This window comes from Babylonia areolata, chromosome 10 (assembly GCF_041734735.1).
Source record: "Babylonia areolata isolate BAREFJ2019XMU chromosome 10, ASM4173473v1, whole genome shotgun sequence".
In the NCBI taxonomy this organism is placed as follows: Eukaryota; Metazoa; Mollusca; class Gastropoda; order Neogastropoda; family Buccinidae; genus Babylonia; species Babylonia areolata.
In genome coordinates, this window is record NC_134885.1 from 4,304,252 (window position 1) to 4,321,751 (window position 17,500).

Below are 17,500 nucleotides of genomic sequence, written 5' to 3' on the forward strand. Positions count from 1 at the left end.
TGTAAACTAAAAGCCCATTTGAATCAACATTATAGTTTCAGCCCACAAATACAGAAGGAAAGAAAGAAATCTGTGAGGAAATTTCCAGATGCTGACATAGTAAAAAGATTGACAGGCTTTGGTAGGCTCTGTGTTAATAAAAAAACAAGGGCTAGGGAGATAATCTGTTTTTTTTTTATCTGGTCTACAGGAGTTCCTTCTGACGCCACTGCAGTTTGGTGTGCCCAATTGTCGCATGCGGTATTACCTCATTGCCAAGTCAAAGCCTCTGGAATTTGCTTTCTGGACGTCCAATAAGGTGATGTAGTTTCTTGGTTCCAGAAGAATTTATTGAATTGTGTGTGCATGTGTGTATGTTTCTTGTGATGTGCTTTGTGTTTGAATTTCATACAGTTTAAACAAAAATAATACCCATTTGTTTATTGAAAATTAGAATCTTGATACTTTACTGAAGTGTTTCATGGATACTTTGGTTGGTTTATACGTTAATTCTAGTTGAAGAGATGCATGTTTTAAATTGAATTTAAATTTCGGTTGAGAAATTGAAGAAAAACTTAAATTTAGGTTTTGTTGTATGTTAGTGTTTTGTTGTTTTTTGTCCTTGAGGCTCTTGCTTGGAAATTCTGCTATAGAACATGAAAATTCTATTGATTCAGTGTGGGCTTTTGGAATGAACAGCTGGTTTGTATCTTATGAATAGTGCTCAACAAAACATTGATGTGTTCATTCCTGACTAAGGGCATTACAGATTTCTGTTGATTGTTCACTCCGGACTCAACTGGTGAAAACCATCTGAATGTAGTCATGGCATGCATTTACGATGCATTGCTACCTGAAAATAAACAGTCCAGATATGGCCCTGTGCAGTCGGCTGGACTATAATAAGCAACAACAACAATAATAGCAATAACCTGAATATAATGTGACCCATGTGGAGGCATTGCAGTGTGAATGGCACCTGGCCTGTCCCATGACATGACGTGACTGACACCGTGTTGTTTGTGCCCAGATCCTGGACACAGTTCCCATGGAAGCCCTGCAGTGGCTTCGCTACAGGCAGTCCAAGGAGATTGACGACAGTGACCTGCCTGTGGCCACACCTTCCCTTCACTGTCAGCAGTGCCGCGCCCAGCGTCAGCGTGTCGTCAAGTCCCCGTCCCTGTCCTTCGCCATCACCCAGAAGACTGCCGGGGGGGACACGGCCGTGGTGCCTGACCACCCGTGTCGACAGCACGCCGCCAGAGACAGAGCGCATCACGCCTGCCAGTCGGACCCGTCGTCCTCCGCTCACCGGTGTGACAGACAGTGTGGAGCCGGCGATGCCAGTTGTGAGGTGTGCAGGTGTAGGGACAGTCCGCACGGTCACCTGGCTTCTCCTGAGGCCACTGCACAGGACTCCAGAACAGCGGACTGCGCTCACAGGTGTGCAGCTGCATGCAGCTCGTGTGGTGGGGGTGGGGGTGGGCAGGAGGGCCGCCGAAGGTCAACAGGGGACATACCCGAGGGGGGCATCTCGGCCCTGTCGCTGGCGGAGGCCGGCCGGAACATGCGTCACTGTGAGGAGGAGGACGCCCTGGTGTGCGTGGACGGGACCCACCTGAGGGAGTACCTGGAGCAGGGGGGTGAGGAGCACTTCCGCCCTTACCTGGTTCCTGACAAGGACCTGCGCATGTTTGTCATCATGGACATCGTGCACCCCTCCTTCAAAAAGTCCAGCTGTTTCACCAAAAGGTACCCCAGTGTTCTGGGTGATGACTTTAAGTCTTCAGTCGGTCACAGGCATGCACAAGAACAGGCATGATATTATATATATGTATTTTATAATCTACATTTATCTACCTATCAACTTTCTTTCCAGGCATCATATCTGTCTATATCTTTCTGTCTGTGTATGTATAGGGATGGATGAATGGATGTGAAGAATATTAACGGTGGATTATCCTATGACAGGGCATTGCCATGGGTGTAAATCATGAACTGTGAACTCCAGTCTTGTCCACTTCTGATATATAAATCATGGCATTCAGTATGGATGCCAAATCTTTTTGCTTTTTGTTATTCATCTCGATCAGTTAAGTTAAAAAACAAAACAAAACTGGGTCATATAAAGAGCTGAACAAAAGATGGGTTTGTATTATGATTTAGCCAGTTAATGACAGATCATGGAGCATGGGCCATGTTCATTTTGTTTGGTTGTTCTATGAATTGCCGCAGTCCATATGAGTGTGTTATATAAGTGGCCTGCGATGATTTTTTGTTCTTTTAAAAAAAGTTATGTACAAGTTGGTAAAGTATTTTGAATATTCAGTTTTTGTTTCAAGGTTGAAGTCTTGAATTCTGGAAATTATCAGGCATTTTGTGGGGTTTTGTTTGTTTGCTGCTTTTCTTCTGTCCGTAGTGGTTGTGTTTACTGATGTTGTGCATGACTGTGATGTGACTGACCTGTCAGATGGACATTTTTGCCCAGGTATGGTCACTACGTCGAAGGCGCTGGCTCCCTGGTCATGATGACAGATGATATCAAGGTAGGTTGGGGCTTGTCGGTTCTGGAGTGTTGGAAAGGGCTGGGCATTCTGCCTGCACCTGTCCGTTACGTTGTATTGATGTTGTTCTACTTTTTGTCACAACAGATTTCCATGTGTGAATTTCAGGCTGGTCTCTCATCAGGGTGAACGCATTGCTCCAGAGAATTGCCACCCCCCCTCCCCCCTTTTTTTTGTCTGCTGGTGTATTTGTTTACCTATCAAAGTAGATCTTTCTACAGTCTCAGTTTCAGTTTCAGTTGCTCAAGGAGGCGTCACTGCGTTCGGACAAACCATATACGCTACACCACATCTGCCAAGCAGATGCCTGACCAGCAGCGTAACCCAACGCGCTTTCTACAGAAATTGAGAAATGTGCCAGGGACAACCCTGCAGTTGCCGTGGGTCGTTTTATGTGCACTAAGTGCATGCTACATATGGGACCTTGCTTTATTGTCTCGCCCGAATGAATGTGTAGCCTAATGGTCATGTTTCATTTATATGTTATATTTCAGTACATAATGAGAGAATAATGCCAGTTATGCAAAAATTGAGAACTGAGTGTGTAACACATTTCAAGAAAATAACAATGAAACCATGTCGTATATGCATCCAGCAACATAACATGTCCTGTGGATAATACTTCCAACATGTATCCTTTCCATATGTATTAATATTACATTACAACACACCCAGCACACAAAAGTAAGTTTACACCCATTTCTATAAAAGAAAACAGACTGGCTGACAACCAGTGAAAGCTGAGAAGAAGGGCAGCCCTGTTAAGTCAGCTGTACTAGGGTGTTGTCTGCTGCAGACTGTCAAAGAGGCCAGTGACTTCAAGTCGTGGGCAGTGGAGCAGAAGAACCGTCAGCAGTGGGGGGAGCCAGAGTTATCGGTCTTGAGACGTTTGAAGCTTCGCTATTTCACTCCACGGGAGGTGGCCAGCCTGCTCTGCTTTCCTCCTGAATTTGGTGCGTTCCCTCCCCTGAAATCTCTGTTCTCCAGACTTTGGTAATGTTTCTGCCCTGAATTCTCTGTTGCCCTCCAGACTTTGGTAATGTTTCTGCCCTGAATTATCTGTTGTCCTCCAGGCTTTGGTAATGTTTCTGCCCTGAATTCTGTGTTGTCCTCTAGACTTTGGTAATGTTTCTGCCCTGAATTCTCTGTTCTCCAGACTTTGGTAATGTTTCTGCCCTGAATTCTCTGTTGCCCTCCAGACTTTGGTAATGTTTCTGCCCAGAATTCTCTGTTGTCCTCCAGACTTTGGAACTGTTTCTGCCCTGAATTCTGTGTTGTCCTCTAGACTTTGGTAATGTTTCTGACCTGAATTCTGTGTTGTCCTCTAGACTTTGGTAATGTTTCTGCCCTGAATTCTGTGTTGTCCTCCAGACCTTGGTAATGTTTCTGCCCTGAATTCTCTGTTGCCGTCCTGACTTTGGTAAGGTTTCTGCCCTGAATTCTCTGTTGCCCTCCAGACTTTGGTAATGTTTCTGCCCTGAATTATCTGTTGCCCTTCAGACTTTGGTAATGTTTCTGCCCTGAATTCTCTGTTGCCCTCCTGACTTTGGTAATGTTTCTGCCCTGAATTCTCTGTTGTCCTCCTGACTTTGGTAATGTTTCTGCCCAGAATTCTCTGTTGTCCTCCTGACTTTGGTAATGTTTCTGCCCTGAATTCTCTGTTGCCCTCCTGACTTTGGTAATGTTTCTGCCCTGAATTCTCTGTTGTCCTCCTGACTTTGGTAATGTTTCTGTCTTGAATTCTGTGTTGTCCTTTAGACTTTGGAAATGTTTCAGCCGAGAATTCTCTGTTGTACTCCTGAATTTGGTAATGTTTCTGCCCTGAATTCTCTGTTGTCCTGAATTTGGTTATGTTTCTGCCCAGAATCCTTTGGTAAAATTTTTGGATTTGAAAAAAAAGGAGAGAATATATTGTACTTACATGGCGCAACCTCCCTATAGATGGGCTCTAAGCGCCTCACATGAAACAGTACATGTATACATTACAGAATGTTATACCACACAAGAGCACATGAAGACCTATAAGTGGAAAACAAAATATGTATCCACCAGTACAATTCTACAAATTGCAGATTATATGAATAATTGCAGGAAAAAGGCACAAAACACAGACAGACACACACAGATGTACTCACACACACACATGCACATGTGCACATGCTTAAACACCAACCCACAGGCATGCACACCACAGGAATACTACAAATGGAATCTGATAGTGGGGAAGTGATCCAACGCAGAGGCCTGTGTCTCTGTTACAGCGCAGCATCTTGACTGTGGTTGCTGGGTTTGTGTCTGTGTCCTCTGATCTTGAATACAGATCTTGACAGGCGCAATAGCCGAGTGGTTAAAATGTTGGACTGTCAATCTGAGGGCCCCAGGTTCGAATCACGGGTGACGGCGCCTGGTGGGTGAAGGGTGGAGATTTTTACGATCTCCCAGGTCAACATATGTGCAGACCTGTTAGCACCTGAACCCCCTTCGTGTGTATATGCAAGCAGTAGATCAAATACGCACGTTAAAGATCCTGTAATCCATGTCAGCGTTCGGTGGGTTATGGAAACAATAACATATCCAGCATGCACACCCCTGAAAACGAGTATGGCTGCCTACATGGCAGGGTAAAAAAGGTCATACACGTAAAAGCCCACTCGTGTGCATACGAGTGAACGTGGGAGTTGCAGCCCACGAACGAAGAAGAAGAAGAAGAATACAGATCTTGCATTCCTTGTGGGGTCTTGATTTGTGGGTGTGTTTTTTTTTGCCTTGATTGGTATCAGAGAATGTTGCCAAGGTGAGAGTTGCTGTCCTGGTACTGTGATGGGCATTGGGCTCAATGGTCGGCTTATATAAGAGATTGACATGAGCCTGCATTTGAGCGCTGTATGATCAGTGGTTCCTCCACTGCAGTGGGAATCCATTGACCGCTTAGTCTTTTATGAAAGAGTGTGACTCTTAAACTGGAAGGCAAAATTGCACTGGTTCTTAGCGCTGCAGGCTTGGGGGCTAGTGGGCCTTTGGAATCCATCTCAGCGCCAAGAGAGTAGGAATGTAACTTGGGCAAGATGCTTTCCACAATAATCACATTCTAGCCCAGATAGTCAGGACAGCATTTGCCTCCTCTGCTGACCTGATGATCATAGTTGGATACTGCTATTATTCATTCATACACACGTGTATATATATGTGCATACATACCTTGCTACCTATCTGCTTACCTACCTACTTACCTACCACCCACCCTGATAAAAGGCAGTGCTGATTGACACTGGTTGCAGAGTTCCCCGAGGGGTTCAGCACGATCCAGTGTCACCGTGTGCTGGGCAACAGCCTGAACGTCCACGTGGTGTCCGTCCTCATCCGCCTCCTCCTCATGGAGCCTGGGGTCATCTGAGGTCGCCTCTTCTGCCCTCCACAGCTGCTTCTCCCTGGGGGGATCGAAGGGATGGGCAAGGGGGCCGGGGGGAAGTGCGTGGAGTGATGGAATGCTGAGAAGTGAAGGTACCCGAGATGGGCTGAGGAGGTGGGGACAGTGTTGGGTGGTGGTGATGGTGAGTGAGAACGCTGTGTAGAGGTCTGAGCTTCCATCTGAACGTTTTCCTTGGAAGGCGGAGTGAGAAGAGTGGACTCTCTGTTACCCCAGACCTGAATTCTTTGTGCAGCAGGATCAGTGCTGTAGTCGTGGATTGTCCAATTGTCCGGGAGGGAATGTGAAAGGATCAGCGTCTGGGTGTGTGTGAAGAGAGGGGGAATGTGAGCAAGGGGTGGGGTTGGGGGTGTTGTTGTGGATATTCAGAGATGGACACTTTACACACAGCAGGATCTGTGTGGGAATGTTGCGACTGTCCAGGAATGACCGCTAGCACAGTAGGGTCAGTGTGCGTCAGTCTCCAGATCTGAGGACGTCATGTGCAGCAAGGCACATGGAAATCAAATTGCTCAAACTAGCTACATTGTTACTGATTGTCAGCAGTCTGGTGTGTGTAGTTGTGAGGCAAAAGAGAGCAGTGTCAAAGATAACAAGGAAAGATATTAGTGTCACATAACATTGAAATCACACATGTTCAGCCTCCCTTCATGATCCTGTTGATCTGGCATCTTTCCCATTAGATATTATGCATCTTACAGTGCCTTGAGTTTGTGGCTAGACTTCCACTAATGAAACCATGGGCTCTGTATCAAAATCAGACAAACTGGAACAAAATGCCTCTACACATTGAAATCTAAGTCTCATTGTGTTACCTTGTCAGTGATGTAACAAAGAAACAGTAATGCCGTATCAAGTCCATGTGATGCATTGACTGGTTGGGCTTGCAGTTCAGACTTGGGAGTCTTCTTCCTTCTTGGAGGTAATCCTTCTTTTAAGGATCATCTGGGGTGGTGCTGTATATCAGTTTTATTCAGTTGAGAGAGATTTCTGGGTCAATGATTTTGCAGTATATTTATTCATTTGGCCTCATGCCAGGTAATTTCTGTCCTGCGAAGCAGGGAGACCATTTCAAGCTTGTTATATAATTTCAAGCCTGAGTGAATGAGGTATTTTCCCTGTAAGGTAGGGATGAAAATCCAATGATAACAGTGAAAAAAAGGAAAAAATGAGATGGTATGGGTATGTGACAAGAGCCGACAGGCTTTTCAAGATCATTTAGGGAACAGTGCAGGGGAAAAGGAAACGAGACAGACAGCAAAAGAAATGGGCAGACAACATCACTGAGTGGATAAAGAGGCGCTGCTTTGCAGAAACTCAGGCCCTGTCCCATGACCCCCAGAAATGGAGAGTGTTGGTGATGCTTTCAGCAGTGCAGCACCCCCATGACCAAACCAGGTTTCAGGACCATTGACAGTGAGGGAAGGTGTCAGAAATATATATTTGCTTCCCAGCCCCATCTTCGTTAGCTTTCAAAACCTCCGTTCTCCTGCCTGTCCTTCCTCCCCTCCCAGCTTCAGCTCACACCTACCTGAGGGCGATGGCCCAACACTCAGCTTTGTATCACATTGACAGAAGCTTTCAGTTGGGCCAAACAGCTAAGTGAGAGCTGTGTAATCAGCGGTTTCTCCACCACAGTATATCATTTACAGTTTAGTCTTTTGTGAAGGAGGACGATGACTCTCTAACAAGGAGGCAAGACTGCACCGGCTCTTTGTGCTGCAGCCTTGGGGTTGGTTGACCTTTAGGGACCATCCCCAACGACAACTGTCTTAAAGCCCTCTTGGCCTGTTAACTTGGGCAAGACACTCTCCACTGTCATCAAATTCTCGCCTAGATAGCGGGCCACTGTTAACCTGGAAACATGAGCTTCGTCCAAGTCCCTCAGGACTTCAGTTACCTAGTGTATTTCAGCTCCAGAGACTGAAGAAAACAAGACACATTTGTTTCTTGGCAAGTTAACTGTCACCAGCATATCACACTCCAACTTGAAATATACCCCTGAGAGAAGAGTATGGCTGCCAAAATGGTGAAGATGAAATGGTCCGGCTTTCAACTTATATCGATATTAGTGTTTGTCATGAAATATTGAAAAAAAAAATCAGTCAAAAGTATGTGAAAGCCTATTCATAGATGAGTGAACATTTGAGACAAACACACACACACACACACACACAAACACACACACACACACACACTATTGTTGCAAAGCTTTTTATTTTAAGGGGATGTATGATGGTTATGATATTTTTTTAAATTTATTTACTTATTTTTTACAGATCCCCAGCTTAAAAGATTTGTTGTTCAGAAAAAAAAAGACATCTGATTTACATACAAAAGTATTTGAAAGGGTCAGAATTGTTCAAATATTCTGATTTGTCCCAATTCATGTACTTCTGTCTCTAGTCATATGTGAACATAATAGTTAACACACTGCACCCAGTTGTCACATCATCCACAGATATTCTGCAGTTATTGTGTTATCATATCACATCACTTTTTCTGTTGTTGATTATTGGGGGTGGGGGAGGTGTTTGGGAGTGTAGATTTGTATAAAAATGACTCAGTTGCATAAGAGTGTGTGTGTGTGTGAGTTATGAAAATTTTATGGTTGTCCATTGTCTGAGATGATGATTGTTCTTGTTTGTGTTGTAGGAGGTTGTTACTGACGTTTGTGTCTGAACTGTTCATGCTGCTGCAAAGTTCTTCCACGGTGAGACAGAGTAGGGTGGCACTGGCTCATGCACTGTACAGCAGTATGTATTGTATGTGCTTTTAGATTTGTCAGCAGTTCTTTGGGTGATTGTTTTTTTCCCATCATTTTTCATTGAAATCTTTCTGCTTGTATATTTGAAAGATTTTCTTAAAGGCCAGACACTACAGTCAAATAACGACTTTTTTTTTTCTCCGACTATATCTCTCTTTTTTTTGTCTGCTAAGTGTATCATCACTTGTGGATAAAAAAAAAGTGTCCTTTGATTTCTGTGAATACCCGTTGCTATGGAAACAAATCAAAATGGCTGCCAAACAATGTATCAAAGAAATCGGGTTTGTGGTCCATGTGGTGCATGCAGACACTTTTTGTTATGTGGACTTGATACACAATGACATTACCTTCATTTTCACGTGAGATTGTGTTGATTCTTCAATTATTGTACTTTTTATGAATTTTTGAAATTTTGAGTATTGCGAAATCCTCAAAATTTACAATGGGTAAAAAGATTGGAACTGCTATGAATTAAAACCCAGAGAATATTTTCATACATACTCATGATAAAACTTCAATAACATGTCATAAAACAATCATGCAAAGTCTCATGGTTGTAGATTTACTCATCATTGAGCAAGTCCAAGGTATGTTGTCAAGGCCAGAAACTTGACGACTGGTGTCAAAATTGAACCAAAAATTATTAGTAAACACTTTCGTGATTCAGCAAGAAATCTTTATTGGCAATTTTTTCATTGTTAAAGACATCTTTACAGTGGAAAAACTTATGCATATGATAGAAGAGATGTTCAAGAATCAAAATCCATCATCATGAAAAATCATCATTTTGGTCTCTTCTGCACTGCTGTGTCCCCACCCTTAACCCCCTGCCTGCTGAACCTTGGTGAAAAGAGATCAGCGTGGCGTGAGTTTGGAAGGCAGTCACTACATTTTCTATACTGATCAATGGTGCCATTGATTTTGATAAAGAGAAAGAAATGCAATCCGCAAGGGAAGAAGTCTAGGTACAGTTTTTTTTGGTTTGTTGCCCATCATCTGCAACGTTTCACTTGCACTACTCTCATGTCGCTCATTCCAAGTCCGCCGTACACAGCCATTCCCAGGTTTGTCCGTCTCACCACCCATCTTCGGCAGTCCTCAGAGGACTGTCAGTGACCTGTGAGCTCTGTCCTGTGTCAGTGAGTGACGTCCTCCACTGACAAGCATGCTCTGTCCTGTGTCAGTGAGTGACGTCCTCCACTGACAAGCATGCTCTGTCCTGTGTCAGTGAGTGACGCCCTTCACTGACAAGCATGCTCTGTCCTGTGTCAGTGAGTGACGTCCTCCACTGACAAGCATGCTCTGTCCTGTGCCAGTGAGTGACGCCCTCCACTGACAAGCATGCTCTGTCCTGTGTCAGTGAGTGACGCCCTTCACTGACAAGCATGCTCTGTCCTGTGTCAGTGAGTGACGTCCTCCACTGACAAGCATGCTCTGTCCTGTGTCAGTGAGTGACGTCCTCCACTGACAAGCATGCTCTGTCCTGTGTCAGTGAGTGACGTCCTCCACTGACAAGCATGCTCTGTCCTGTGTCAGTGAGTGACGTCCTCCACTGACAAGCATGCTCTGTCCTGTACCAGTGAGTGACGTCCTCCACTGACAAGCATGCTCTGTCCTGTGTCAGTGAGTGACGTCCTCCACTGACAAGCATGCTCTGTCCTGTGTCAGTGAGTGACGCCCTTCACTGACAAGCATGCTCTGTCCTGTGTCAGTGAGTGACGTCCTCCACTGACAAGCATGCTCTGTCCTGTGTCAGTGAGTGACGTCCTCCACTGACAAGCATGCTCTGTCCTGTGTCAGTGAGTGACGTCCTCCACTGACAAGCATGCTCTGTCCTGTCCCAGCAAAAATGTTTGTAACGATTCAAGTACACCAAGGTTACATTACACTTTGCAGCATACTGTGAACAATGCATTGAAGTGTATGACACGTATTTGAAGACTAACCAGTGTGTTAGGGTTGTATGCATGTGTGATTTGAAACGGTTCATCTATGGAGAGTGGAAAGGAAGAGAAAGTGTAGTCAATGTTTTAGTGATTTGTAAATATGACATTGGTCACCGATGACTTTTCAGCTGGAGTTATTACAGCAGCCACCATTCCTTCCTATGTAGGCATCTACAGTTTTTGGATTGTATATGATATGAATATATATATATATATATATATATATATGTATATATAATATTATGTGTGTGTATGGGTGTGTGTATGTGTATATTTATGTATGTATGTATATATCTGTATGTTGTGTCTCAGACTCAAAAGAGAAAAAATACAAATTATGACAATTTGTTTTGCAGTTTGAAGTTTTGGTGCTGAATTTTTGAGAAAAAGAAAAAGAAGAAAGAAAATAAATCTTGCAGAGGAAATATTGCTCTGTAAACCATATTGCTTCAGTGTTGAGTGAGTGGTTTTTTTTGGGGGGGTTGTGGTTAGAAAAAAAAAAGAAGAGCTAATGAGAGTTTGTAGGGGTATACATTCACATGGACAACAATAGGATAAACGTCCTGACCTGCCCGAATACGATAGGACATTATTTTGTCCTCATCACTCCGAGATGAATGGGGTATTGAAAACAATAGACCGCTGAAGAGTTCTGCGGCCATCATGGATTTTGATTATGTGCATCGAACTTCTACTCTGAATTCAAACAATGTCAAAGGCGATCGACATAGGCAAAAGCAGCAAACATGTGTTGTCCTCCATTTCTTCAGTTGATTGCCTCCATTGCTACCACCAAACTCTGGTCAATGAAGTACCATCGTAAGCACATACAAAAATGAGCTATAAATTGAAAAAAGAAGCTTGTTGTTTCGAACGTTCTGCTTCTTTCGATCGCCTTTGTTGCTCGAGATTTCGGAGAGCCAATCAACTTCGAGAGTACAGAGCATGTGACGCGCCTCTTTAAGTCATATAAGCATGGAACTCTCCAGCAGTCTATTGGTCAACACATTTTTCAACATCAAGCCTGAACTCGAACAGAGTCCAGATGGTTGTACAACAGTTCTCTCCCTGTTTTTGTGGCGGTTTCTTGGGGTGTCTGTCCATGGTGGAGGGTCAAGGTGTTGTAGTCTTCTTCCCCTGTGGTGGGTTCACACCGCTGTTTCAGCAACGAGAACGTCTGGCTGTCAGCGAGGAGACGTGTGCTGGCTGGAACTGGTTTGGCCTTGACTCTCTGGACAACCACTGACCTGCTCTTGCTGAAGGTGGGGGCTGCAGCACTGGTGGAGGGGGTAGAGATGTCGTCGACAGTGCTGTAACCATCCTCCTCGTGGGGTCCGGACGAGGCAGAGGCCACGGGCTCTGGAAACCCAGCACGGAAGGGCGGGGGTAAGGGGGGTCTGGATGTGATGGAGGTGGTGGTGGTTTGGGTGGGGATGGTAGGTGAGGTGATGGTGGTGGTGGTGGTGGGGAGGTCGTCAATAGTATGGTAGTGATCTGTGTCTGGAGGTGTGGCTGTGGCCCAGGCTGGTGGGCCTGTACACACCAGGAAAATGAATGGTGTTTAAACAGTGACCAGTGAATCTCTCACCGAATCTTTGTTTTATATCTCTGCATTTTTCTGTCTCTCTATCCGTTTCGCTCTGTTTGTTTCTCCTCTCTCTTGTTTCTTTATCTATTAACTCCATCTCTGTCTGTCTGTCTGGCTGTCTTTCTCTCTGAAACAAACATAATACACACTCGCGCGCACGCAAACACACACACACACACACAAGCACGCACGAACTCGCGCGCGCGCGCGCACACACACACACACACACACACACACACGCATGCACGAACTCGCGCACACACACACACACACACACACACACACACACACATTCAGAACGACAGAAGTAGCTCTGAAACAGCGGAGTGGCCAGTTTGAGATCAACAAAGAAATAAAGAAAGAAAAAGATGCGCCTGTCGTTACTCTCACCTCCTGATCCGCCTGTGCGGCTTTCGTTGTCGTTGGTGTTGCTCGTTCTGTGGAAACCATGACAAGCAGGCAGCAGATGAATCTAACTCCAGGCAGAAAGACAGGCGAACAGACACACAAACACACAGATTGACAGACAAATAGACATGCAGACAGGCAAATAGACGGATAGATATATAGACATACAGAGACAGATAGATGGGGACACAGACGGATGTGGGTGGGAAAGGAGTGAGGGGTGGGTGTTAAATTGAATATTCTGTGGTGAAAAATGCTCTTCTTTTTAAGCCTTTTTATTTCATTTTTGGCTGTTGTGACGCGACACTGTGCACACACACACACACACACACACACACACACACACGTGAAAAGACGTTAAACTAAAGAACGAACGAACGAACGATCGAACACACACACACACACTATTATACACAGGTTATAAAATCACATGTCGACAGGCCGATACTACTACCACTACTACTACTACTACTACTGCTGCTGCTGCTGCTACTAACACTAATATTAATACTGATGCTGACAATACTGATGATGATGATGATGATGATACTAGTGCTACTAATGGTACCTCTTCTGAACTTTTCTTTGCTTTCTGCAACAATACAGCATCACGCCGGTGGCGATAGTGAGGACAGCAGCGATGACCAGTCCGATGACAAGAGAAAGGAGGATGTCAGAGCTGTCATCTGTCTCGTCAAACAAAGGCATCATTTTATTGTAGGTATTATTCGCTACACGCCGTACCACTTATCTTAGGTATGAATCGTTACACACGGTACCAGCCATCACCTTATCACTGGTATAAATGTGGAGTGATGGCCTGGAGGTGACGCGTCCGCCTTGGAAGCGAGAGAATCTGAGCGCGCTGGTTCGAATCACGGCTCAGCCGCTGATATTTTTTCACCCTCCACTGGACCTTGAGTGGTGGTCTGGACGCTAGTCATTCGGATGAGACGATAAACCGAGGTCCCGTGTGCAGTATGCACTTAGCGCACGTAAAAGAACCCACGGCAACAAAAGGGTTGCTCCTGGCAAAATTCTGTAGAAAAACCCACTTCGATAGGAAAAACAAATAAAACTGCACGCAGGAAAAAATACAAAAAAATGGGTGGCGCTGTAGTATAGCGACGTGCTCTCCCTGGGGAGAGCAGCCCGAATTTCACACAGAAAAATCTGTTGTGATAGAAAGAAATACAAATACAAATCGTTACACACCGTACTGTATGATAGTCAGTCGTGTCCAACCATGACCATCGGAACAGCAGAGAAGGCAACTGCTGTCCCGACGATCTGGGCTAAAATTCGATCATAGTGGAGGATGTTTTGCCCAAGTTACATCCCCACTCTCTCGGCCAAGAGGGGTTTAGGACAGTCGGCGTTGGGATGGTTCTCAAAGGCCAGCTAGCCCCCCAAGACTGCAGCACTAAGAGCCAGTGCAATTTTGCCTCCTAGTTTGAGAGTCATAGCCCTTCACAAACGACTAAGTTGTAAATGAGGTCCCGTTGTAATGCCTGGAGAAAACATTGATCATACAGCTCTCACTTTGCTGTTGGCCCAGTTGTAAGCTTATATCAATCTGTGAATATAAGCTGAGCGTTGCTGGTAAGGCTGTCGTAAAACACACCGTACCAGTCATCACGTTATTGTAGGTATTGATCGTTACACACGGTACCAGTCATCACCTTATTGTAGGTATTAATCGTTACACACGGTACCAGTCATCACCTTATTGTAGGTATTAATTAATCGTTACACACGGTACCAGTCATCACCTTATTGTAGGTATTAATCGTTACACACGGTACCAGTCATCACCTTATTGTAGGTATTAATCGTTACACACGGTACCAGTCATCGCCTTATTGTAGGTATTAATCGTTACACACGGTAACAGTCATCACCTTATTGTAGGTATTAATCGTTACACACGGTACCAGTCATCACGTTATTGTAGGTATTAATCGTTACACACGGTACCAGTCATCACCTTATTGTAGGTATCAATTAATCGTTACACACGGTACCAGTCATCACCTTATTGTAGGTATTAATTAATCGTTACACACGGTACCAGTCATCACCTTATTGTAGGTATTGATTGTTACACACGGTACCAGTCATCACGTTATTGTAGGTATTAATCGTTACACACGGCACCAGTCATCACCTTATTGTAGGTATTAATTAATCGTTACACACCGTACCAGTCATCACCTTATTGTAGGTATTAATCGTTACACACGGTAACAGTCATCACCTTATTGTAGGTATTAATCGTTACACACGGTACCAGTCATCACTTTATTGTAGGTATTAATCGTTACACACGGTAACAGTCATCACCTTATTGTAGGTATTAATCGTTACACACGGTACCAGTCATCACCTTATTGTAGGTATTAATCGTTACACACGGTACCAGTCATCACCTTATTGTAGGTATCCATTAATCGTTACACACGGTACCAGTCATCACCTTATTGTAGGTATTAATTAATCGTTACACACGGTACCAGTCATCACCTTATTGTAGGTATTAATCGTTACACACGGCACCAGTCATCACCTTATTGTAGGTATTAATCGTTACACACGGTACCAGTCATCACCTTATTGTAGGTATTATTTAATCGTTACACACGGTACCAGTCATCACCTTATTGTAGGTATTAATCGTTACACACGGTACCAGTCATCACCTTATTGTAGGTATTAATCGTTACACACGGTACCAGTCATCACGTTATTGTAGGTATTGATCGTTACACACGGCACCAGTCATCACGTTATTGTAGGTATTAATTAATCGTTACACACGGTACCAGTCATCACGTTATTGTAGGTATTAATTAATCGTTACACACGGTACCAGTCATCACCTTATTGTAGGTATTAATTAATCGTTACACACGGCACCAGTCATCACCTTATTGTAGGTATTAATTAATTGTTACACACGGTAACAGTCATCACCTTATTGTAGGTATTAATCGTTACACACGGCACCAGTCATCACCTTATTGTAGGTATTAATCGTTACACACGGTACCAGTCATCACGTTATTGTACGTATTAATTAATCGTTACACACGGTACCAGTCATCACCTTATTGTAGGTATTAATCGTTACACACGGTACCAGTCATCACCTTATTGTAGGTATTAATCGTTACACACGGTACCAGTCATCACCTTATTGTAGGTATTAATTAATCGTTACACACGGTACCAGTCATCACGTTATTGTAGGTATTTATTAATCGTTACATACGGTTCCAGTCATCACCTTATCGTAGATGTCAATCAAAACTAAGTACGGCACCAGTCACATATACATGGCTCTGACAGTCACTTGTGTCACTAGCAGAGAAGAGTTGTCTCCCTTGTTTATATTACCTCATTCTCCGAAATCATCAGTAGGCGTAAAAATAGAATTATCATCATCATCATCATCTCTATCACCATCGCTGTCGACATTGTCATCATCATCGTAGTCATCAGCGGCAACAAGCAGCAGCTGCATCAGCATCCTCATTGTCGTCGCCGTTGTCGTCGTCGTCATTTTCAGTGATACACAGTCAGTATCATTAGCAACATTACCGTTATCACCAACGTCGTTGCCACTCTGTGTTTGTCGTAATGTAAAAGCAGATCGAACACACGGATCTCCAGAAAACATGTTGCGGTGTGCCTGATACGAAGACAACGTTTCTTTTAACTCACTCAGTACGGCCAGTCCTCTCTTCTCCTCTACACAGACCCCTCGGATGTCCAGTGGGTGTCTGAATGACCCAACCTTTAGCTTCCGTCGTCAGAATTGTGGTATTCTTTGTCAACATTCACCTCTTCAGTATAAGAGCCTTCCACTTGCAATATTTTGATGATGGTAATTGGGGTGAAACGCTGTTAGCGTCGTCTCTTTCGCCGTTCGTATGGAGAGAGTTAACAATGACTTTAAAGATTTTTTTTTTAATGATCGAGACATACCAAAATAATCTGATTTAAACGGTGTTATCACCTCGATTACCATAATCAATTTATGACAAAAACAACCACATAATATGTTTAGATATCAAGTTTTGAACATCATTGACAGGAACGCTGCAGCGCTGTAACTTGAGTGAGTCTGCTTGTTTTCTGACTGAATGTGCTTGGTTCGAATATCCTAACACACCTTTTCTTTCTTTCTTTTTTTTTCTTCCCCGAAGCTTGATATTATCAAATACAGAACACACTCTAACATTTTTCTAAATGGATAAAGTGTGTATCACAAGTGAGTCTCGAAGGCCTTGCCCTTCTTGTTATTTCTATTTTGATGGATTCATACGAACTTTCTTATCTTTCACACTTTTCTTCCTGTGTGGATGAAGCACGTTGACCGTTTATCCCGATATTCTGGTCTTGTCAAATAACATGTAAGATAAGATAAGAATAACTTAAATATCTCATAAACAGGAATCATATCACGCACGAAATCATTAAAAAAAAAAAATTAAGACGGTTATATACCAAAACAGGAAGAAAAAAAAACAAAACCTGTGTATGACATCAGTCTTTAATATACAACCATTTCGCATATTGCCCCCCCCCCCCACCCTTCACCCCCTACCCCCCTCCAATCCCCCCACCCCCTCTTTCTCTCTTCCCCCTCCCCCTCCCCTCTCTCTATCTCTTTCTCTTTCTTCCTCCCCTTAGTGGTCAGCTCCGCACTCTCCTCATGCTTCCTATCAGAAGACAGACAGTATCAGTATCAGTATCAGTAGCTCAAGGAGGCGTCACTGTGTTCGGTCAAATCCACATACGCTACACCACATCTGCCAA

General features: G+C 44.0%; 2 protein-coding genes across 3 annotated transcripts in view; one reads left to right on the top strand and one right to left on the bottom strand.

Annotated features, from left to right (window-relative positions):
- Window positions 1-6,288, top strand: part of LOC143286729 (tRNA (cytosine(38)-C(5))-methyltransferase-like) — a 10,430-nt gene extending 4,142 nt beyond the window's left edge. The window contains exons 5-9 of one of the 2 annotated variants that reach the window (XM_076594446.1): window positions 191-298; window positions 1,010-1,731; window positions 2,468-2,525; window positions 3,340-3,496; window positions 5,822-6,287. In XM_076594446.1, the coding sequence (XP_076450561.1) occupies window positions 191-298; window positions 1,010-1,731; window positions 2,468-2,525; window positions 3,340-3,496; window positions 5,822-5,937 (1,161 nt within the window). In that variant the 3' untranslated portion in view covers window positions 5,938-6,287. Of the gene's footprint in view, window positions 1-190; window positions 299-1,009; window positions 1,732-2,467; window positions 2,526-3,339; window positions 3,497-5,821 lie in introns of both variants that reach the window. The other variant, XM_076594447.1, reaches the window with a different exon arrangement.
- Window positions 6,289-11,394: 5,106 nt separating this feature from the next.
- The window catches only part of LOC143286730 (uncharacterized), a 13,634-nt gene continuing 7,528 nt past the window's right edge, over window positions 11,395-17,500 (bottom strand). Inside the window, exons 5-7 of the mRNA XM_076594448.1 lie at window positions 13,248-13,365; window positions 12,662-12,708; window positions 11,395-12,042 (exon numbers count right to left, since the gene is read on the bottom strand). Of these exons, the coding sequence (XP_076450563.1) occupies window positions 11,702-12,042; window positions 12,662-12,708; window positions 13,248-13,365 (506 nt within the window). The 3' untranslated portion in view covers window positions 11,395-11,701. The remainder of the gene's footprint in view (window positions 12,043-12,661; window positions 12,709-13,247; window positions 13,366-17,500) is intronic.